The sequence below is a fragment of the Manis pentadactyla genome, chromosome X, assembly GCF_030020395.1.
Source record: "Manis pentadactyla isolate mManPen7 chromosome X, mManPen7.hap1, whole genome shotgun sequence".
Taxonomy (NCBI): domain Eukaryota; kingdom Metazoa; phylum Chordata; class Mammalia; order Pholidota; family Manidae; genus Manis; species Manis pentadactyla.
The window spans coordinates 99,253,483-99,278,718 of NC_080038.1; the positions used below are offsets into that span (position 1 = coordinate 99,253,483).

The window sequence follows — 25,236 nt, forward strand, 5'->3', positions numbered from 1 at the left end:
TGTCACCATCACCATCCTCACTGCAAAGCTTCTGTATCCTATTACTAGCTGTTCTTTGCCCTTGACTCCTCTACTTTGGTCTAATTGCTGCTTAGCGTGAGAAAGACAACAATCCCCTCACCTGAACACCTGAGCTTAGGCCTCTAATGTAAGTAATATCTATCAAGGGGGAATATGATTTTTCCCTGAGATGAAACTACAACTGTTTGGTATTTGGATTATAGTTCTGCTGCACTTGATGAAGAAAGCGTTTTAACAAAATCAGAAAATAGAAATAGCATCTGTTTTCCTACTAGATTTAGGAAAACTGCTCTTAAATTTGCTTTTCCTATGAACCATACTAGCCACTAAGTGGGGCTATAGGCTCAAGTATGAGAAACGTAAGGCATAAATTCAATTATTTTATGAAAATAGATATAATGATGTTCTTGGGAGTTCCCCAAGAATAATGACAAAAATTCAGGAGTATCTTCCTCCCAAAATTTCCTCCCTTGCTTAAAATGAGTATTCAGAAGCTAAGATGTTGAAAGGCGAGATGAGGTCACTTACAAGGCCTATGGGCTGTATTCCCTATGCTATACTTTTCATCCCCATTACTTATTTATTTTATAACTGAAAGTTTGTAATAACTTGTATGGCGACAGATGGCAACTACACTAGTGGTGAGCATTTTGTGATGTGTGTAAGTGTCGAATTGTTATGTTGTACACCTGAAACTAATATATTATATGTCGACTATACTTCAGTAATTTTTTACAAAAAGAAGGCCTAGGGATGTGACACATAAATGACATTCAGTTTCATTATTTCAGTTCATACAAGATTATTTAAAACAATTGGAATTTTGCAGAACATATAACAATTTCAGTATTACAGAATATTGCCTTTTTTAATTATAATTCCAGCTTCCTGAACCCAGGAATTCTACATTTGGGATTTTACCCAAAAAACAAATATCACTAACTTGAAAAGACATATGCACTCTTATGTTTATTTCAGAATTATTTAAAATAGCCAAGATATGGAAGCAACCTGTGTTCATCAATAGATGAATGGATAAAGAAGATGTGGTATATATACACAATGGAATATTACTCATTCATAAGAAAGAATGAAATGTTGCCATTTGCAATAACACAGATGACCTAGAGGGTATTATGCTAAGTGAAATAAGACAGAGAAAGAAATACCATATGATTTCACTTATGTTTTGAATCTAAGAAATAAAACAAATGAACAAAGAAAAAGAAATAGACTCATAAACACAGAGAACAAACTAGTGGCTGCCATAGGAGAGGGGAACTGAGGGATGGGTGAAATAGGTGAAGAGGATAAAAAGGTACACATGTTCAGTTATAAAATAGTCATGGGATTAAAAAGTAAAAAAGAAAGAAAGAAAAAGACAATTCCAACTTCCGGCATTTCCTTTGGCATTCCACTATACATCTGTGATTACTGGAGGACATAACTTTACACACCAGGAGACTAGAAAGGAAAAATGCCCTAAGTTTATGTCATATTTAGTACGATTTTTGTAAGTGGTTCACATTATAAATTGATAACTCTATCATTCATTTTTTAAAAATATCTTATTGCCTAGAGTAGTGTTTCTCGACTGGGGGCAATTTTACCCCCTAGGTGACATTTGGCAATATTTAGAGACCATTTTCATTTTCACAAATGAGTGAGGTGGATACTACTAACATGTAATGTATAGAGGCCAAGGATGCTAAGGAAGTAAGTACTCTATACCTGCATTCCTATTATCTTTCATGATCCTTAATACCACAATACAAAGACAGAGAGAGTGGGAGAGACAGAGAGAAGGAAGGGAGGGAGGGAGGGAGGGAAAATAGTAAGTGAATTTCCCAAGGTTGTCAGCTCTCCTGACTTTAGGGCCATTCCAGAAACCCACACCATCTCTTTGAAAATTGATATACAATACTACAACAATTTTGAAACTATTACTATTGTTTTAACAGCTCCCATGTAGATATATGGGTAAGTTTTTGTGTGAATAATTATATGTGTATCTAAATAACAAAATAATAATAGAAGCTTCTATTTATTGAACTTTGTATTGAATACTATGCTTAAACAATTTATATATATAATTGATTAAAATTGCAGTAATCTGAAGAGTTGGTGTTATTTCTGCTTCACAGATGGTAAACTGAGGTTCAGAGAGGTGAAATAACTTGTACAAAGTATAGATAGAGCTTGCACGTGGAAAAATCAGTGTTTATCTGAGGTCTGCTGACTCAAGTTCTTGTTTTTTTTAATATGCTTTATTTTTTAGAGTAACTTTAGATTCACAGCAAAATTAATCAGAACCAAGTCCATATTTTTAACCACTGTCACATTTCGTGTCACCTTTCCTATAAAGACTACCACTACAATACACACACACACACACACACACACACACACACACACACGCATACCTATAAATACTAAGTGTGCTACACATATTTGTAACTGAAAGGGAGCCTAACTGAGCAGATTTGTGGCAGACAGATCCTAATACCCATTCTTTTCAAGCTTGGTATGGCTCTTAGATTCAATCAGCCAGCCAAGTATCAGTATTTTTAGCTGGAAATGTAGCTTCCCATAATAAAGAATAAATTTCTGAGCCTCCCCACTTATGATATGTGATTAAGTTCTGGCCAGTGAGATGAAAGCAGAATTGTCATGTGATCACTTCCAACAACCTTCTTTCTAAAAGTGCTGAAGTTTGTACTTTGTGCCTTTTTCTTCATCCTTTCCTCTGTCCTGTTGCCTGGAATGCAGCTGATGCTTCAGACCTAAGGATGAGAGCCACGATCAGCAAGGTGGAGAGTGAGCTAGAGGAGCTTAAGTTCTCAAGGATTGCATTGATTAGAGCTGCCATACCACCTCTGAAGTGTGAAACTCCAGACTTTTACATGAGAAAAATACATTTCTCAAGTATTCAAAACTGCCATTTTGAGTTTCTTAGTCCCTGGCAGCAGATCCTAATCCCAACTATCATAAGGATAAAGTGTTTTTCAAATGGAGAACTAGAGGCCAGGAATGCAGGCAGGCCTCAGACCCTATTGATTGTGCCAGAGCACTGCTTTCCCAGAGAGGCTCCAGATTCAAGCGTATGGTGCCTTTTTCCCAATGATGTTTCCCAAAATAGAGCTGAGGAGATACTCAAAGGTTCATTTTTCTTTGATACTGCGGGACACAAACTTCCTGAGATAAAAACACCCTTACTCCATGAAATTAGACCTTCTTTCACTTTGCCATATAGATATCTTCCTAGACACATCTGACAGATACATGGAGAAGACTGAGTCTGTGTTGACTAGACCTCAGTAATGTCATCCTTCACAAAGGCCTTTATTAGCTGCAATTCACCTCCTAGCAAAGAATTTTACTTTGTACACTAAAGGTTTACATGCTCTGCATAGATGCACATCTGAAAAACTGAATGAGGAAGGCATGAGAGAAGAGACTGCAGGGCACTGCAAGTGAATTCAACATGGAAGAATGTAGAGTCTGACAGCATGAGTCAACCGTGCAATAGTGATTGAAGTTAAAGAACAATAAATATTGGTACAGTTTATGGCATTCTAACAACATTAAGGCATAGTCAGTCCAAGACAACTGAACCCACCTTGACCCCACACCCAAGAAGCACCTTTGTGTCCTTGGAGAAGAAATAGCTGTGAGCATAGAACTAAATTATATAGCACAAGAGTTCCTTGCATATTTACAATAAGCTTTTCTAAATCAACACAAAGATGTGCTAAAAAGGGATTTCCTTATGGTTCCAAGAATCTTAAGCCCAAGAAGTGATTATAACAAATAATTATATTGAAAGTATACTATCACGTTGCAGATAATGACTCAGGCAAACTCTTGAGTTGTGCTCTGGAGTGCTGACATTCCATAAATAAATGACCAGTGGCATGTGAACAGACAGGACATCCATGAAGTGAGCATTGGAGAAGTTTCCCCAAGTGGCAGGAGCAGCAACTAGGTGAAGAGGGTCAGTCAGCAATAGCAATCACCCAAGTCTGTGCAGCGGCGGCAAGACAACAATGGTGAGAATGGATGAATTCAGGGTGTGACACATGTCCAGGTAAAAACAGCCTTGAAAGCAGTCTAGGCAGAGCATGATTTGAAATTCACCAACTTTTCTTGAATACCTAATATTTGCAATGCTCTCTTCTAGATGCTGGTGAATGTGTAGTGTCCCAATAGTCAAGACAAAAAATTATTTCCAGGAGGGTGTAGTGCGCAATTATGTCAAATACAAATAGGTCAAGTAAGACAAAAACTGGGAATTAGCCATTGGATTTAGTAACTTAAGAGGTCCTAAGCAATATTGACTAGAATGTTTTCAATGGACTTACAGTGATAAAAATCCGATTGGAGTTGATTCAAGACAAAATCTTAGGAAAAGAATTGGAAGCAGTGAATAATAGACATGTTTTCTTGTACAGTAGGATGCTGAGTAAGAGTACAGCTGTCGCAGGGTTCGTATATTGGAAGATAGAATCCCAATGGCAGGGTACCCTAGCTCCAGCACATGATGTATCTGTAGCCCTATAACTTGAGGAAGTTGATCCCAGAGCATGAGTTGGACAAGTATACAGCTTCTTTGGTTGTCTTAAAGAGGAAGCTATAAATTTTGAGAAAGCAGAAAGTGTGCATTAATTTGAGGCTTATTGAAAACTTTGGGAGTCAAGGTTTAAAGACGCCCATATTTTCTTCTCAAATAGGTAGCAAACAAAGTTTGAGAGGCAGAGTGCTTGGCAGCTAATGCTGACTAAAAGCAGAGGTTTAGTTCAAGATGCAGACCATCTAAGAAACCACTCTTAGGAATCCACAAGAATATGCTCATGAAAGGTGGGACCCTAGGAACAGCAGCCTATAGGTAGACCCACGGTGAGCTATGTTAGTATTAGAAGAGCTAACTCATTGCCAACAGGACAAGAGGAATATGAGACACCATGCAGTTCAGACTTGAGCTCTTGGAGGGAAACACCCTTCAGGACTGGGCATACCATCAGGAAACACAGTGATATGTTTATAAACTTTACTTTACTAAACAAGTATTTTTGAACTCGTAATATAGCCTGGCTTGGTTATGGGCACTTGGGAAATATCAGGAACAAAATATAAAAATATTCAGGCTTTCATGAAAATTATACTCTGTTAGGCACAAAAGTAAAAAATAAGTATAATAAATATATGAATTATATAGAATGTCAGATTATGATAAATTCTATGAGAAGAAAGAAGACACAGAATAGGATTAAGGTGGATTGAAAATACCAGCAGGAAATAATATAGGGAGATCCTGTGTACATTTTACCATGTTATCTCCAGTGGTAATACCTTGTGATATCTTGCAATATCCCAACCAGAATACTTACATTGACACAGTCAAGATACAAAGCAGTTCCATCAACACAAGATCATTCCCATTGCCCTTTTGTAACCGCATTCTTCTCCATCCTTTACCTCCCCTCACCTAGGTACCTTTGTGGTGATAGAGTTATTCTGTACCTTAGCTATATCAGTGTTAATATTCTGGTTGTGATGTTGTGTTATAATTTTGCAAGATATTATCCCTATGGGAATCTGGGTAGAGGGGGCATGGATTTTCTCTGTATTATTACAACTGCATATGAATCTACAATGACCTCAAAAAATCCTTATTTTAAGTCTATTCATATCTTTTAAATTGATCCAATTAAGTCATACCTCAATAAAGTTCATTTTTAAAAATAAACTTTAGTTTTATAATAATTTAGATTTACAGAGATAAGATAGATAAGATAATATAAATGGATTGATAAATGAATAAGATAGTATAGTTTCCATACATGCACACCCAATTTCTCCTATTATTAATATCTAACATTAGTATGGTACATTTACTGCATTTACTGAAACAATATTGAAACATTATTAACAAACTCATAATTTATTCAGATTTCCTCAGTTTTTTCCTAATGTCTTTTTTCTTTTCCAGAGTCCCACCCAGGATATCACAGTATGTTTATTCACCATGTCTCTTTGGCTCCTCTTAGCTGTGACAGTGTCTCAGATTCCTTGTTTTTGATGACATAGTTTTCAGGAGTACTGGTCAGGTATTTATTTATTTAGATTGTCTCTCAATTGATATTTTTCTTATGCCATGATTAGACTAAGGTTATGAACTTTGTGAGGAACACAACAGAGTTTAAGCACCATTTTTATCATATATCAAGGATCATACAGTCAACCTTACATCACTGTTAATGTAGACCTTGAACACCTGGATAAAGGAACTTTCGTCAGATTTCTCCATTGTAAACTTACCCTTCTTTTCCTCTTTCCGTCCAATACTCTCTGGAAGGGAGTCACTATGTGCAGCCTGCACTTAAGGACAGAGATTTATGCTCCACTTTCTTGAGGGCAGAGTATCTACATAGATTATTTGGAATTCTACTGCATAGGCTATCTGTCTATTCTCCTACTATGTATTTACTTATTAAATCATTTATTTATATCAGTATGAACTCATGGATATTAATTTTATGCTTTGAGTTATAATTAAATGCTACTTTACTTATTCTGTTGCTCAAATTTTTCCAGCATTGGTCATTGAAAGATTTTTCATCTGGCTTCTATGTATTATTAACATACTCCCAACATTGTGCTTATTTTGAGCAGTTCTTTACTTTTTGGCATTACAAGAGGCTCAAGGCTCAACTTGTATATTTTCCATCCCATTTCTATAATCATCCATTGCTCCAAGAAGCTCTGGATCCTCTTTTAGAGACTAGTAATAGAAACCAGGATTTGGGCACTAAGTGCACTTATTGCTACTGAAGTGTCATGGCTTCTAGATCCTCTCAGCTGACAAAGCAAGGAAACGTGTGTGTACACTAACCAGTGTATGTACACATATCTATAAAACTTTCTATATGTAACATCTGTATCAATATTGAGCTAACCATGAGTGTATGATGATGTGTCCAATTTTGGTCTTTTAACATAAGGGTCATTCTAGCCTCCTCTCCTTGTTGATCTCTAACTTTTTGTCCAACAATGAGAAATTTAGTTCCTCACCTCCATTCTCCACCCATTTACTTATTTGTTCAATTCCAGTGTACATGCATAGTGGTTTCAGAATTGTTAAGCCATACCCCCATGGTAAAAAAATTTATCACCTACAGTATAATGCTAATATGAATTTCACTTCACCTTTTATCAAACAAACTCCAGTCTTTTCCAGAATTACTTAGGTCAGCCCCTTTCCCAACCAAAACTCTAAAGTAAAGTTGTTTCATATATTTGTAATACAGTTAGGTTCTCTTTTCATGGTCTGCATGCCTTCATGGGGTCCTCCAAATTTCTAAATGATTTTTAAATTTGTGTACTGTAAGATTCAGTTTTTGTGCTGTAAATTTCTATGGATTTTGAAAAATGGAGAATGTTATATATCCAATATCACAGTATCATACAAGATAGTTTCACTACCTTAAAAATCTATACTGTATCTATTCAATTCCCCTTCCTCCTTAACTCCTGATAATTACTGATATTTTTACTGTTTCTATAGTTTTGCCTTTTCCAGAATGTCATATAACTTGAGATCTAATACTATGTGGCCTTGTTAGACTGGCTTCTTTTACCTAGTGATATGCATTTAAAATTCAATCATGTCTTTTCATAGTTTCATTATCTTTTTTTATCACTCAATTATATTCCACTGTACGGTTGTACCACAGTTTATTCATTCACCTATGTAAAGACATCTTAGTTGATTCTGGTTTGGGGCAATTCTGAATACAGTGGCTATAAATACTTACATGTAAGTTTTTGTGTGGACATAAGTTTTCAAATCAGTTAAATAAATACACTGAAGATCAATTGCTATGTCCTATGATAAGACTGTTTACCTTTGTAGGAAATTGCCAAAATGCCTTGAAAAGTGGCTGTACCATTTTGTGTGCATACCATAAATGATGAGTGTACTTAACTTATCTACCACCTTGTCAGCATTTGATGATGTCAGTGTTGCAGCCATTCTAATAGGTTTGTATTGGCATTACATTAATTTATAATTCCCTGATGCCATATGATGTTGAGCATCTTTTCATATGCTTATTTGCCATCTGTATATTTTCTTTGATAAGGTATCTGTTTAGATCTTTGCCCATTTTCAGTTGTGTTGCTTCTTTCCTTATTTTGTGTTTTCAGCATTTTTTGTATTGGATTTAAGTCCTTTATCAGATATGATGGTGCAAATATTTTTCCCAGTCTGTGGCTTGTGTTTTCATTCTCTTAATGGTGCCTTTTGCAGAGCAGAAGTTTTAAAATTATTAAATTCCAGATAATCAATTTATTTTTACATGGATTTTGTTGTCAGTTCTAACAACAACTCGCCACCAAACTCAAGGTCTCCTAGATTTTTCCAATATTTTCTTTCAGAAGTCTAGTTTTGAAATTTAGATGTAGATCTATGATCCATTGAGTCAAGTCTTGTGAAAGGTGCAAGTTTGGTGTGTAACTTCATATTTTTGCATGTAGACCTCCAGTTGTTACAGCACCATTTGTTGAAAGACTGTCCTTGCTCCATAGAATTATCTTTGCTTTTTGTCAAAGGTCAGTTGATTATGTTTGTGTGGGTCCATTTTTGGTCTCTCAATTCCCTTCCACTGGGGTCGGTCCCCTCCCTGCCTCTAAGCCACAGACAAGGGAGGAGATGCGATGAGTTTCAGGAGACCTGGAAGAACCAGCCAGGGGGCTCAAGGCGTAACAGCTCAAAAGCAATGCCAAGAAGGCATTTCTCGTATTTACTGAATAAATGAACTTACAATGAACTCAAACATCATTATCCGTCCTTGAGTCTAGCCCAAGGACGCGATGCTTCTCAAGGATACTAAAACTGTGTGGAGGTGGCTCCGAGCCATGAGAACTGCTTTGGTCCTCATCACTCAGTCCTTGATTACACATCAACAGAGTGTGTGGGAAAAACAATCAAGTCATGTGTGCTTATACATTTGATTTCTACCTTACTTGAATTATATATTAACCCCATCAATCCCACAACTGAACTATGCATCCATCATTTTGCCAGTACCATATGGTCTTGTTTACTGTAGCTTTATAGCATATCTTGAAATTGGGTAGTTTGTGTCTTCCAAATTTGTTCCTATTCTTCTTTGCTGGCTCTTCTAGGTATTTTGAATTTCCATATAAGATTTTGAATCACTTTGTTGATATCTACAACTTGCTGAGATTTTGATGGGAATTTCATCAAATTTATTGATCATGATGAGATGAATGCCACCTTGGGTAATATCAAGTCCTCTAATCTATGAACACAGAATGTCTCTCCGTTTATTTGGATTTTCTGTTTTTGTTTTTTTTTTGGTTTCTTTCATCAGTGTTTTGTAGTTTTCCACATAGAACTCACACATATTTTTTATAGTTTTCCACATAGAGCCTACACATATATTTTTAGACTTATACCTAAGTATTTCATTTTATTTGGCGCTATTATAAATGATACTTTGAAATTTCAGATCCCAATTGTTCATTGCAGGTATTTAGGAAAGCAATTGATTTTTTTGTATATTAACCTTGAAGTTTATGACCTTTCTATACTAATATTATTTCCAGAAACTTTTTTTGTCAATTCCATAGAATTTTCTATAAAAACAATATTTTTTAAAAGAATGTTTTATTTCTTCCTTCCCAGTGTATGAATTTCTCACTTCATTTTCTTGCTTTATTCCACCAGCCAGGACTTCCAGTATGATGTTGAATAGGAGTGGTGGGACAGGATATCATCACTTTCTTCCTAATACTAGAGCAAAAGGGTACAGTTTCTTACTGTTAAGTATACTGTTAGCTAGAGGTTTTTAGTAGATGTTCATTATGAAGTTGAAGATATTCCTCTCTATTCCTATTTTGCTGAGATTTTTTATCTTGAATGGAAGTTGGGTTTTGTCAAAAGCTTTTTCTTCATCATTTGATATAATCATATGATTTATCTTCTTTAGCCTGTTGATGTGGTGGAGTATATCAATGTTTAATTGCTAAATCAAATTTGCACACCTGTAATAAATCCCAATTGGCAGTGGCCAATAATTCTTTTTATATAATGTTGTGTTGGATTTCTTATTATTTTATTGAAGATTTTTGCATCTATGTTCATGATAGATATTGGTCTATAGTTCTCCTTTCTTGTAATGTCTCTATCTCATTCTAGTATTAGGGCAATACTAGCATCATAGAATGACTTAGTAAACATTCCTTCTGCTTCTATTTTCTGGGATAGATTGTGGCAAACTGGTGTCATTTCTCTCTTAAATGTTTGGTAGAATCCACCAGGGGAAACCATTTGGGCTTGGTAATTTATTTTTTGGAAGGCCATTAATTATTTCTTCAGTCTTTTCAATAGATATTGGCATATTAAGATGATCTATTTCTCCATGTGCAAGCTTTTTAGTTTGTGTTTTTCTGGGAATTGGCCCATTTCATCTAAGCTTTCAAATCTGTAGGCATAGAGTTGTTCCTAGTATTCTTTTATTATCTTTAAGTGTTCATGGGATTAGTAGTAATGACCTCTTTCATTTCACATATTGGTTATTTTTGTCTTTTTTCTTTTTTATGGTTAGCCTTGATAGACATTTATCAAATGTATTCCTCTTTCCTAAGAACCAGCTTTTGGTTTCATTGATTTTTTTCTATTTGCTTCCTCTTTCCATTTTTTTTAAATTTCTGCTCCAATGTCTATTATTTATTTTTTCTGCTTGCTTAGGCTTAAGCTGCTCTTCTTTTTGGTTCCTACGGTGGAAGCTTAGTTTACTGATATTAGATCTTTGCTCTGTTATAATACATGAGTTTAATGCTATAAATTCTCCATAAGCACTGCTTCTGCAGCATACCAAAATTTTGATAATTTGCACTTTCATTTTTAATTTAGCTCAGAATATTTTAAAAGTTCCCTTGAGACTTCTTTTTCAACCCCTGTTTTACTTAGAAGTGTGTTGTATAGTCTCCAAGTATTTGAGGGTTTCGCAGTTTTCTTGCTGGTCTTGATTACTAGTTTAATTCCACTTTATCATTAAAACACACTTTGTATGATTTCTGTTTTTAAATTTGTTAGGGTGTATTTTGTGACCCAGAATGTGTTCTACCATAGTAAATACTCCATGTGAGCTTGAGAAGTATGTGTATTCTACAGTTGTTGGGAGTATTATTTTAATGTCAATTTAATCAAGTTGTATGTGCTATTCAAGTCTACTATATTCTTACTGATTTTTTGCACACTTGATGTATCAATGATGGATAGTTTTCAGGCCTCTGAATATAACAGTGGACTTGTCTGTTTTCAGTTCTATCATTTTTTGCGTATCATATTTTTGATGCTTTGCTGTTAAATGCATATATACCGGGGATTATGTCTTCTTGGACAATTGACCCTTTTATCATATGTAATGAGCCTCTTTATCCCTAATAATTTTCATTGTTCTGAAGTCTGTTTTTAATAAAACAATCTGCTTTCTTTAAAAAATCAAAAGTGTCTGCTTTTGTCTGAAATTAACAGCTATCTCAGCTTTCTTTTCATTAGTGTGTATCTTCCTTCATCCCTTAACTTTTAACCTGAGTCTTTTTATTTAAAGTGGGTTTCTTGTAGGCAATATTTAGTCAGATCCCATTTTTCTATCTACTCTGACCATTTATGTATTTTAATTGGTGCATTTATACTATGAACATTTATAGTGACTATTGATATAGAATACTATCGATCACATTTGTAACTACTTTCTGTTTATTGTGCTTGTTCCTTGGTTCTTCCCTACCCCCGCCCTGACCTTCCAGCCTTCTGATGTGCTCCGTCTCTTTGTACTGTGCCTTTTCTTGCTTTTTAGCATGATTTGTAATTTTTCGTATTGAAAGACAGAGACACTGTATCAGATAATAGCAAGTGAGATAAATAGGCCCTTAAGATGAGTTTTTATGTTAATCTGATTAGGAGTTTAGCTATGTTTAATATTTATAGTATTTGTAGATGTCAGAAGCTTCAAGTTCCTCCAGTTCCCTTGCTTTTATATCCTTTGTTGTCTTTGGGATTGCCTAAGAACTCTTCTATAGGTATAGTCTGTCTATTGCAGCTTCTTCAGCTATAATACATTATTATTATAATGGGTGTGGTGGTTAGGTGCTGGAGAACAGAAGAGCTTTATAATCTTGTGATTAAATATCAATATTTTAGTGGGTCTGAATTCCTGGACTGTGACCTTTACAAGTATTTACAGCTTTCTCCACATTACATAAGATAGGAAATGTGGAGGGAGCTAAACTAGGGAAAGTTCTCTTCCATCAAGTGGGATAAAACTCTGGCAAAGGCTGACTGGAGAGTAGATCTTGATAATGGTTACTTTTCCTCTCTCCCTGCCAGAGTCAAAATTCAGGGTTTTGTTTCTTTGCTTGTGTGTGTGTTTGGTTCTTCACCTTGATAAGTAGATCATGAGAAAGGTAAAACCATCAAAAGTGTAGGGCACCCCTAAGACTATTGCTCCCAGAAGTTTCCCACTCTCATGTTATTCCATAGTCAAAATTACCATTTGTGTCTTCCTACTAGGCTTCTGCTCCAGGAAGGAAGAACTTGGCTGTGACTCTGGATTCTCCTCTCTCTACAGATTTCAGGGTGACATTTGCCCTAACTCAGGTCTCTGATAAGTCCAAGAACAGTACAAGAAAAGTTTTCAGTTTCTCTACCTTTCTTCTTTTTATAAGTGTGAGAATAATAACTTCGAAGCTCTTTATATGTCCCAACTCAAACCAAAAGTTGACATTAATTTTTTTTCTCTTTAATTTATTAGATTTTATTTTATTTTTACTTTCAGTTGACTTTGTTTTTCTCTTTTTATTTTGATTAAAAAACATAACAAAATTTACCATCTTGAATGTACAGTACAGTAGCATTAGCTATTTGCCTATTGTTGTGCAACAGATCTCTAGAACTTTTTCACCTTTCAAAACTGAAACTCTATATCCATTGAACAAGTCCCCTTTTCCCTCTCACTACAGCATCTGGTAACCAGCATTCTACTTTCTCTTTCTAAGAATTTGGCTGCTTTGGATACATCATGTAAGTGGAATGGTGCAGGATTTGTCTTTTTCTAACTGGTTTATTTCACATAGCATCATGTTCTAAAGATTCATCCATATTGCAGCATATCAAAGGTTTTTTAAGTCAAAAAAGAAGCAGTTTGCACTGTTAGATTTGTAGTGATAGGTCTCAATGAGAAGTTGGCTTTTGAGCAAAGATTTGAAGGAAGTGAAAGCCTTAGTCAAGCAAGGATCTCGGGGAAAACATTCTAGGCAGAGGGAAGAGCCAGAGCAAACATCCTAAAGTAAGAGTGTGTTTGGGATATTTAAGGAACAATAGGGAGGCCATTGTGGATGGAATAGAGATATTAAAGGACGCTAACACTAGGAGAGGAAGTCAGCTAGAGAACAGCAGGTAGAACAGAGAGAACATGAAGGCGTTTGTGGATAAAGACTGCGTTTTGTCTAAGGAAAATGTGAATCTATTGGAGGGTTTTTGAGCAGAATAGCTACATAATCTAATCTATGTTGTAGAAAGATCAGTCTGGAAACCATGTTGAATATAACTTGCATGTGTGGTAGCGGGGGCATGGTTAAAGATAGAAAGAGGGGAATTAGGAGGCTAATTCAATAACCCAGGAAGAGAAAATGGTTGTACCAGAGTGGTAGCAGTGTAGGTGGTGAGAAATGGTTGAATTCTGGATATATTTTTGAAATTAGAGCCACAGTATTTGCCGGTAGATTGGATATGGGTTGTGAGAAAAAGAAAGAGGTCAGTAGTGAACCTCATGGTTTTGTGCTGTGCAACTGAAAAAAATAGAGTTTCTATTAACTAAGATGGGAAAGTCTCTGGGTGAACCTAATATCAGTTAGAAGACTAAAAGGTGTAAGCTGAGTTGAGATGTATAAACGACATTCAAACAGCTATCAAGAAGGCAGTTGAATATAGTGTTTGGGAGAGAGATGGAGAGAAGATACGAATTTTGGTGTCTTCAGCATATGGATGGCATTTAAAGCCATAAGACTGGACATAACTAAGGGAATGAGTGTAGATAGAGAAAATGAATAAGGGCTGAATCTTAGATGTCAATGTTAAAAGGTTAGGGAGAACAGAAGAAACTAGAAAGGGCAGTGAGAAAGAGCTGCCAATGAGGTTGGAGCAAAAGTATGAGAATGACATCCTGGAAATGAAGGAAAAAATGTTGATCAAAGAGAAGGTTAAACCCATTGTGTAAAATGCTGTCGCTAGGTCAATCAATATGAAGACTGTGAATTTAATAGGATTTAGCACCATAGAGGCCATTAGTGACACTTATGATAGCAATTTTGGTGAAGTGATGAAAGAGAAACTTTAGATTTCTGAGAGAATGGAACTTATTTTTTGTTAGGGTAATAGAAAAAAATGGGAAAGCTATTTTCTCTTTTGTAACTAGCAATAGAAGTCACAGAAAGACTAGATGTACCGAAGTGCAGAGAGTAATGAGCCCTTCTTAGGTAAGCAAAGAGCTATGACAGCCCCCATAGATGAGGGCAGGTGGCTGATAGGGATATGAATGAAAGATCAGGCCTTCCGTAGATGGAGAGGTTTTGCCAAGACATGAGAAGTGTGCCAAGTGTTAGACAACAGTGTGGACTGGCAGGACATGTTGCAAACTGTACAAGTCTCAGAAACAATAAGAAATTATGTGGTCCAGTAATTCATTCCACAAACTCATCATGAATATTTTCCCAAATGATGTTACTGGAAGAGCTGCTAGAAGAAAGGGAAAATTGCAGTAAGGATATTCCTGCAGTGCTTGAATTCTGGGCTGTGCAAACTTGAATCCAAAGGCAAAAATTATTGGAAACTATACCTAAACACCTCACAAATCAAATACTCACAAAATCAAAAGAGTAACTGTGGTGCAAGAGTCTGGAAGTTGGGCTCTTCACAGATGAACCCAATCTAATTAAAGCTGAAGTTTTGCCTACCTTCAATTCTAACTTAAGAAGAATCTAAATGATCATCTTCTCAACGTAACCCATAGACTACCAGTCAGCAAACTGTAGCCCACAGGCAAATGCAGCTTTTCATCCATCTGTTTCCATAAATAAAGTTTTAGTAGAATAGAACCACATCCATTCATTTATGTATTGTCTAACTATGTTTGCACTACAATGGCAGAGTTGAGAAGTTGCAACACAGAACATACAGCCCACAAAGCCCAAAATATGCACTGTCTGGCCCTTTGCAGACAAGCAGTCTCATATCAATGACCTCAAATTCTACTTTAAGGAACCAGAAAAAAAGAAGAGAAAATTAAATCCAAATTAAGCAGAAAAAAAGTCAGAATAGAAAACAATGAAATAGAAAATCAAAAAACAATAGAAGTCAATGAAAACAAGCTGGTGTTTTGAGTTACCATTAATTGATCAAAAATGAAAGAGAGAAGACAGAAATTACCAGTAACAGGAATGAGAGAGGCAGCATCATTAGAGTTTCTAAAGGTTTTTAATAAAGCACAGTCAGGATAAAATAGAGTACCTAAAGAGCCCTATATAATGAGCTTTCATATATGTACATATATATGTATTTTTATATATGCATACAATGCCTCTACAATTGATTAAACTAAAAAATTAGCCATGCATAGTTTATTTTCAACAGGAATATTTCTATGCAACTGCATTCCACTATTGCAAACTAAAAATGTACATTCCCACTAGGAAAATAATGGTGCTTTTCTCTTGCCAGAGAAAGTCATATGCTGAATGATTTCTAGGGAATAAAAAGTAAATTCAGTGCTTTCATGAGAGTCTGGGCCTACACACTCTCCCTGCTGAAATAATATGATGATACCCTAATAAGGTTACTAAATTAGTTTCAAAGTTCCTAGCACACTCCTCAAAAATTTTGGTGGAGAGCCAGCACTTTATTTTCCATCCTCATAACCTATAATCACTCCATGCAACCTACTATTCAGACACAATGTTTGAATCAAATTTAATTATTCAAAAAAATCAATATGTATTGAGCATTTACTGTGTATGTGAGGCCTGGTGGTACAAAGTAAATAAGACATTCTCATCCATTACAGAAACTTGTATTCAAACAGGCAGAGAGACATCTACTCGAATCCAAAATCATTACTATACAATTATATAGGCATTATATGAAAAATATTTAAAATGCAGTTATGTAAAAAACAGTACCCTTAAACTAAACTGTTCCTTGTTTGGATAGTTTCATGGGCTGCCAGGGAAGTAAAATCCCTTAGGTTGAGGATCACGTAGGGTTGCAGCTGGTCCTGCTAACAGGGGACTATCCAGGTGGGGAATTTTACCTGCTGGTTGGGGAGCATACATGGTGAAAGCAGAAGAACTCACAACTAACAATTTGGGGCACTGTGAGTCTCAAAAACATTAAGGCCACCCATGGAATTTCAGGCCTGAAAATACAGAGCTAAAGAAGCTAGACCTAAAAGAAACTGTCTATGGTCTATTGAGTATATTTATATTTAATTTAAGAACAGTTTAAACTAATCTGTAACTGTGGAAATGGAAACAACTGTTTGAGGTGAAGATTGATGGCAAAAGGACATGAGGAAACTTCCTGGATAGATGCAAATGTGTTATATCTCCACTTGAAGATGGATTTCAAGGGTGTGTACCTTTGTGAAAACTCAGTAAAATGTACACTATCAATATGATTATTCCACTGCAAGCAAATTATAATTAAATGTGAGTGTGTATTCACATTTCATGAAGTGGTGGATAAAGAATGGGATGAGAGGAAGAGAGGAACTGGACACATCAGGTATTAATAAATTTTTAAGTTTTGCCTTGGAAGTAAGAATGTGGTGTCAGTTAAAAGGGACATGAAATCAAGTAATATTCTTCTTTATGATGGAAGAAATAAAGGAAATTTGTATCCACTAAAGAGCAAAAAAAGATGATTTTATGAGAGTCAGAAGAAAGAAAAGCTAGAGCTTAATCAAAAGTAATAAATAGAATATATGATCTGGTGGGAAAAAAAGACTGATTTTAGAGAAGATTAAGGAAATATTATCTTTGCAATAAGCAGTAAGTTAGAGTATATGGGTGTAGATGCTGCTAAGTGGATGGAAGTAGTGATAAGAGTACATGAAAATTCCCCTGTAATTATTTTGATTTTTCCGCAAAATAGGAAGCGAAGTTATCAACTGAGAGTGAGGCTGAGGGAGATGGTAAGATGACATTGGAGTTTTGAGGAGAGAGAATGAGTCACCTGGGTGGATGGCAGATTTAATGGATTTGAAACAAGTAATAAGATATTTGGCAGCATTAAAAATATACTTCAAGTGTGCAGTCATTAATTTATTATTGCTAGCTTTATTTTCCCCATCTTTTCACGTGCAGGCATGGTAGAAGTTTGGACTTTATTAAAGTTGCACTTTCCCTTATAAGTGTACAAAATGAAAAAAGGGTAAGAAGAGCCAAGGACATAGGCAAGAAAATCATTGTCATGAATGACCTTGGAATTTAATCTGGATAAAAATACCTAAATATATTAACTATTATTATCATAGATGTCCTAATAAAATGGCTTCAGAAGGAAGGATCTATAGCTTTAAAAAATGTATAGCTGTAAAAGTGTCACATGTTCCTTAATTTTTAAAAATGAAATGTATGAAATAAAAGTTAAAAACCCAACATCCACATTTCTAAACCCCATTACTCAGGGTCAACTAATGTTAAATGCTTTGCATGTGTGCCTGAATATGAAAAATGTAGTTGATTTTCAAATCCTCTCCCTACACATACAGCATTTTTGAGGAGTAAATGGGTTGCAGTCCTAGAAAGAGAAATATCCACGGCTGAATAAATCTAGGCTCCCTCAGAATTAGTAAATTCTGGGAACATAAATTAGGGTAAGCAACAGGAAAAGATGTCCCTCTAATAGTTAAAGTCGCTTATAATCAAAGCAGAGATTTTTCTCAGGTCATCCTGCTCTAGCACCAGAGAGGCATTTGAACCCTGTCTGAAGCAAAACTTGATGTTGCCAGATGCAAAAGGGGTAAAGTGCTTAATGGTGAGAGTTTAAAGGTCCTCAGTGTTTTCAAAGTAAACACTAGTTTTATTTAACTGACAAATGCTTTACTTTTACTGACAAAATGCTTTAGAACTCCCAGGCAGGCTAGTGAGTTATGAGCCATAGGGACTATTCAGGTAAAAAATTTAACTATATGTGTGTTGGTGATTACAGAAAACAATAGGGAAATGAGCATAGATAGAGAAGGTATTCACCAACATTGCTTAGAAAACAAGTTATTGAGCAGAGGTGATATAACAGAATGCTTCAGCTCAAGCTCTCAGTGACAAGATCAGAGGAAGAACATGCCTCCACATCGCACATAGACCTAATTTTAATCAATACAAAGTAAAACTTGTTATCTCTGCTCAGTTACATAAAAATGTTATATTCAAAAGACTCTAGGTCAAAAGCCAAAAATCACTGAAAATTAATTCGAAATATTCACCTTTGCCTAGGAGTAGCTCCTGGTCCTTTCTGATGTGAATTGAGCTAACCTTTTTTAAGGTCTCTCAGTTTTGCAGCTCTACTTATTATTCCAATCTGCATAATAAAACTCCATGTGTGGGAACTGCCCATACAACAGGGTATTCCTCCGTATAACACAGTAGTGAGGGAAAAAAGGGTAGGAATATTTAGGAAAATGTAATCAGTTACATAATAGTAAAAGATAACATTTATTGGGCACTTACAATACAATAACTGCATGATTGAGGTGCCATTTTTGTCATCTCCTTTCCACAAATAGTGAGGCCCAGACCGTTTGAGTAAGTGGTGGGATCAGAATTTAAACCCATGCTCTGGTGCTACTACCCATGTATATCATTGGTTTATTATATATGGTCTTTCTACTGAAATTCTTTAAAAGTTAGGAAAAATAGAAAACAACTGAGTCAAACTTAAGCAAAAGTGAATTTGTTATAATAACATTAAGGGCTCAAGGGACCAATAGGAAACTGAAAAGTTGGGTTAGGAATAACCAAAAGTGGTGGTGTGGCCTGATTATCTGATTAGGGTACAACAGGATTTTTGACTAGACCTCAGACATTTAATAGTCTTTTTGTCCCTATAATTAAGATGCAAAATCTGGACACACAGCATTAGATTATCCTAATTTCAGTCAGAATGTGCCTACCTCTTGGTTAGAGCAGAGCATTGCCTTTATTTAAGTAGACTTAACATAAAAGGCAAGGGCAGTTTTTAAAAAGAAATCAGGAAGGGGAAAGTTGATGGTGGATTGCTACAAAACAGTATGTATCTATTAGAATCCATGCTTACGGCTGCCCAAAACGTTCTTCTCATACACTTCAAAAATTGTCGCTGCCTAAAAAGATACAATCGTTTCATATACAACACAAACCAAATTCTGTCACTTGCCAAGATCTCCTCAGTCACTTCACTGAAGTCCAATTCCAAGATCTCTGGGGAATGCTGATACCTCCTCTAGATTCATTGTGATTATAGTTCAATATTCTTCAACCTATAGACTAAATTTAGCCACCATAACAGTTTATGTACAGTTTTGGAGCAAAGACAATACATATCAATTAAAATATATAGGTATAAACCTATGACCTGGAGAAAGAACCCATTTGTACAAACCAAAGCCCTCAGTTCTGCAGCTGGTCTCGAGATCATGTATAGAATTTATGACTTCCTTCTTCCACTCTCCACTCTTCTTTTCATGAGCACATTAGCAGTCAGGCTTCACTGTTCAGTGGTATACTCACACTTTAATTCTTGGCTGATCTGAGCCCTTGGATACCATGCCTGAGAAGAGTTGCACTGATTTGTGTTCTGGTGCCAATCTCTCAATCTATACAACAACTTCAGATTGTTTCCCTAACATTAGAGCCATTTCATGTTATTCAGGAATTAAATGATTTTCCAAAGTTCCCATAGTCAGTAAGTGGTAGAACCAAGGTTTAAACTCAGGTTCCTCTGACTTCAAAACTCACACTTGTGATATTACTCAAGTTTCTTGAAAAAATAAGAAAGTGGATAAGAGGCAGGGAATAGGAGGAGCAACATCAGGGGAGTTATTCTTGTCCTGGGCCCACAGTCAGCAAAAGCAGGACTACTGGATGGGCAGTAGGGAGATGGAAAGTAAATAAGATAGTTGTCTCACAGGATGGGGGAAGAGGGCTGCAGATTGAGACAAGCCCTTGCAAAATCATACTTGGCAAAGTTAATAATTTGCAACGAAATAAATAAGTGATAGGGGGAGCAAAAATCAACTTAGACCTTGTGGAGGCATTTTATCTCCACTTCTGGGAAGTGTGGTATATCAAACAGAAAGAGTAACCCTTACTTCTCCAGCCTGCAGTTACCATTATATCTGAATTGCTGTACTTGCCTTGTTTCCTGCTTTATTGTTCTCCATAGTACTTTTCACCATGTAAGACATAGTTTATTTTACTTACTTAGTTTACTGTCTGTCTCTCCACACTTGGAATGTAAGCTCCAGGAAAATTCTTGTTTCGTTTTGTTGGAACAGATCCTGACACATGGCAGGCCTACCATGAATGACTGTTGAATGAATGAGTGACTGAATGCATCATTAAGAGGATTTGTGATCCCCCACCTTCTGATAGAAATGTCGGGGCTCTGATACCAAGTTTCAGCTTCCCAACTGGCTTCTTGGAAGCTCATGGCTCCTCTTCAAAAACTGATAAAGCATTCTGACTGCTTTTGTTTATTGCTTTCTATTTACTTTGTGGGTGGCCTCTTGCTGCAGCAGGAAATAACTTTGGAAAGATACCAGTACTGCTGGCACTGCCCTTATTCCTATTATTTCCCAGGAAACAAGTAAGGGTCCTAGCAAAGAACAGAGGCTCCAGAGTGAGATGGCTGGGGCAATGATTCTGGTATAGAGATGCGCTTGATTTTTGTTTATCGATTTTGTATCCTACAACACTGCTGAATTCATTTACTAGCTCTAATAGTTTCTTGTGGATTCTTCAGGCTTCTTTTATATAAGATCATGCCATCTGCAAATATAAATAGTATTTTTCTTCCATTCTAATTTCAGTGACATTTTTTTCTATTTCTTGCATAATTGCTTTGGCTGGAACTTCCAGTGAAATAATTAATAGAAGAGGTGAGGCTGGGCATCCTTGTTTAATTCCTGATCTTAGGAGAAATGCTGCTTTGGGTTTTAAATAAACTTTCTTTATTATGTTGAGGAAGTTCCCTTTTGTCCCTAGCTTATTGACTTTTTTATCATGAAAACATGTTCCATTTTTCTAACATTTTCTCTTCAACTATTGAGATCATATTGTGCTTTTCCCTTCATCATATTAGTATAGTGTTACATTGATTGATTTTTGTATGCTGAACCACCATTGATTTCGATAAACCTTACATAGGCATGTTTTATAATACCCTAAATATGCTGCTGGATTCAGTTTACCAGTGTTTTGTGAGGATATTTGCATCTCTATACATAAGATGTATTGGTATTTTGTTTTCTTTTTCTGTGATGTCTTTGTTTGGCCTTGGTATCAAGGCAATACTGGTCTAATAGAATGAGATAGGTCATATTCCTTCTTATTATATATATTTGCAAGAGTTTGAGAATAAGTTATTTTAATTCTTTTGTAAACATTTTGTAGAATTTACCAGTAAAGCCATCTGGCCTTGGGTATTTATTTTTAGAAATTTTTAAATTATTGATTCAATCTTTTTATTTGTTATAGTTCACTCATATTTTATATTTCTCCTTGGGTTGGTTGTTATAGATTGCATTTTTTCTACAAATTTTTCCATTTAATCTAGGTAACCTAAGTGTTGGCATACAATAGCTCAAAGTATTCTCTTATAATTCTTTTTATTACCATAAAGTCAGTAATAATGTCTCCACTTTCATTTCAGATTTTAGTAATTTGGTTATTTTCTCCTGGTCAGTCAACCAATGGCATGTTAATCTTATTTATCTTTTCAAAGAACAAACTTTTGGTTTGGCTGATCCTTTCTGTTGTCTTGCTTTTCTAAATTTTGTTTATGTCTGATCTAATCTTTATTTTTCCTTTCCTTCTGCTTGCTTTGGGTTTAGTTTTCCCTTTTTTTCTAATTTCTTAAGGCAGAAAGTAAGTTACTGGGATATTTCTCCTTATGTAATCTTAGTGTTTACAGATATAAGTTTCCCTCTAAGTATTCCTTTTGCAGCATCTCATAAGTTTTGGTATATCTTTTTTTTTTCATTTTCATTCATCTCATAGTATTTTCTGATTTCTCTTGTGAAATCAAGGGAAATCCATGTCAGGACAGAGAAAGAAACTGTGTGCAAGTCAGAAAGAGAGTACTCACCAAAAACTGACCCTACTTTACCTTGATCTGGGCCTTCTAGCCTCCAAAACTGTGATGAATTTAATTTCTGTTGTTTAAGCCACCTAGTTTCTGTTAATTTGTTATGACAGCCTGAGAGACTAAGACTCACTCTATTGCTTTCTGTGGTTAATCTCAAACCAGGTAATTTTTATGATGTGTATCCCTTTCTCAACACATCTTGCTAAATGCAGCAAGTAACAATCAATATACACTATCACTATTCTATTATGCAGTCTGTCTTCCTGTATCTTCAGGCTTAGTAGGTATTTGGTCTGCATTCCAAGTGATCATGGATGATAAATTCACCCAATATTTGTCAGTGCACTTGGATCTCCATATCTCTAGTTTCCAATGTCAACTTTCTCAATTCATACAACTTGACTGTTATGCCAAAACCGTATGTTGTGCATTTTTGTTATAGGATAATTCCACTTCAAAGTACCAATCTCTGTATTCTTTAGCGTAATATTAGCTGCTGTTACAAATACATCCCAACGTTTCTGTGACTTAAAAGAATAGAAGTTTATTTTCTACTCATGCAACAGTACAATGTGGGTATTCTTTGGCAGACGGTAACTTTTCTTATGCGGTGACTCAGAGAAAACATAACCTTTTTCAGTGCCAGCTTTTGGGATCTGAGACACCTCTTCCAAAAAAGAAAAAGTAGAGAGGGTACACCAGCACCACAACCTCCATGGTTCAGAAATGGCATACATCACTGATGGATCCATTAGGCACAGTAATCACAGGGTCTAGGGGTCATGATATTTTAGGGGTTCCATAAGAAAAGTTTAATTTTAATTTCTTTTATAAACAGAAAACAAAATGAACACAATAATGAACACGTAATAGTGAATTAAGCATGGATTATATTTATCTTTATACCAATGCAGTCATAAAATATAATTTTATGGAAGAAGGAATACATGGTTTCTATAACAACTAGGGGCCTTACAAATTGCAATGTAGTCCTGGTAACAATTTTGCTCATATTTCATTGGTATTAAGTATATTAGTTTCCTATGGCTGCTTTAACAATGTACCACAAATGTAGTGGCTTAAAACAGAAATGTGTATTTTTATAGTTCTGGAGGATCAAAATAGTTTTAATGGATCAAAATCAAGTTGTCAGCAGGTGTGTACTCTATCCAAAGAATGTAGGGGATAATCTATTTCCTTACCTTTTCTAGCTTCTAGTGCTGTATTCCCTGCATTCATTGGCTCATAGCCTCTTGGTCCATCTTCAAAGCCAGCAACATAGCATCTTCAAATTTCTCTCTGTTTTCACCATCACATCATCTTCTCCTGTGGTCAAATATCCCACTGCTTCTCTTTTTAAGGGACACTTCCGATTGTCTTTAAGGCTTACCTGAATAATCCAGAATAAACTCCCCATCTCAAGTTCCTTAACTTTCTTACACCTGCTAAGGCCCTTTTACCATGCAAAACTAACATTCACAGGTTCTGTAAATTAGGTAGATAACTTCGGGGGTCATTATTTAGTCTACCACAGGAACTAATCACATTATTCCAGATCATGATCCCCAAAGGGCAAACACCTCTGCCATGAAACTCAGCAAAAGTCCCATTGAAGTATAAGCTATGGATGCTGCCTGATAACTTTAGGATTTCTCTCTTCAGAGAATAACAGACAGGAAGAGGAATCACCATCTGTTGTGGCTATCCTACAGTATGGACCCCTGCCTGAATTTGGTTCCAATATCAAGAATGGTGATGTCATACACGCACACAACAATGAGTGTTAAAGTGTTATTACTTACATAATGAGGCTTTTTTCAGAAAAGTAGGGCATGCTTCCTAACTGGTCCAAACATGGCTTAAAATAGCAGGGAAAGGAAACTGGCTTAAGGTTTTTATGGTGATTAGGGGGTGGGGAGTTCTTTATGCAAGCAGGGGCTTATATGATTTGAACCTACCATTGGCACCAAAGGAGGGAACACCTTGGCTTTTTTATCAGCTTGCCAAGATGTGGGGTACAAGGGGAAGAGGGAAAAGTAAGGCTTAAAATATGTCATCAGTCAAACAGAAAAAAAAATAAATGTGACTCTACCACACATCAAGATAAGAGCAATTGACCTTAATCATCAGAATGAAGAGATGTCATTACAAAACAGGGCAAGATGAATATGCTTGACACTCATGAAATCCACATGCATACTTCTTGGTACCCCTTTGCCTAATTTTGATGGGAAATGTACATGTGCAGTAACTTTGGCCAGAGAAGAGTATGGTAACCAGTGGCTCAACACTTGTCAGGGATGAGGGTCTCAGTCATGTCACCAGATGAGCAACAGAAACCAGCTAAGGGAGAACTCTAGAATGGATAGTGGAGAAGCCTGAAGAATCTGCTTCCTGGGTATATACGAAAGAAGTAGATTTCAGCAGCATAAGGTGTAGGCTGTGTTGAGCATGGAAGTGCACCATACAGATTGCTCTTCAAGGAAAGACTTCTTGTTCCAGATTCTAGGGGTCCTGTCAGTAGAAAGTCTTCAGCTTTTAGCCCCTTTAAGGACAGTATCGGTTTCAGAGAAACATCTGGCCCATACCCAGTGACCGACTGAGGTGTGTGTGTGTGTGTGTGTGTGTGTGAAGGCTTAGACATTTCAAGGTATTAATCCCAGGGACACTCCCTAATAAACATCCTATATAATAAACTCTGTTTCAGAGGCTGCTTTCTAGAGAATATACCCTGCAACATCCTCACAAGTGCTACCAATTTCTCTATTACTTGGAGTAAGGTTAGT

General features: G+C 36.0%; 1 protein-coding gene across 5 annotated transcripts in view; it reads right to left on the bottom strand.

Moving 5' to 3' along the window:
* Positions 1–2,132: 2,132 nt before the first annotated feature.
* Positions 2,133–25,236, bottom strand: part of LOC118931993 (thyroxine-binding globulin) — a 30,569-nt gene continuing 7,465 nt past the window's right edge. The window contains exons 5-6 of one of the 5 annotated variants that reach the window (XR_008995295.1): positions 19,873–20,671; positions 15,882–16,415 (exon numbers count right to left, since the gene is read on the bottom strand). Coding sequence is in view for 1 of the 5 variants with exons in the window: in XM_057495982.1 (XP_057351965.1) it covers positions 2,799–2,804 (6 nt within the window). In the remaining 4 variants the exon portion in view is untranslated. Of the gene's footprint in view, positions 2,805–15,881; positions 16,419–19,744; positions 20,672–25,236 lie in introns of those variants that run through there. The other 4 variants (XR_008995294.1, XR_008995293.1, XR_008995292.1 and 1 more) reach the window with 4 other exon arrangements.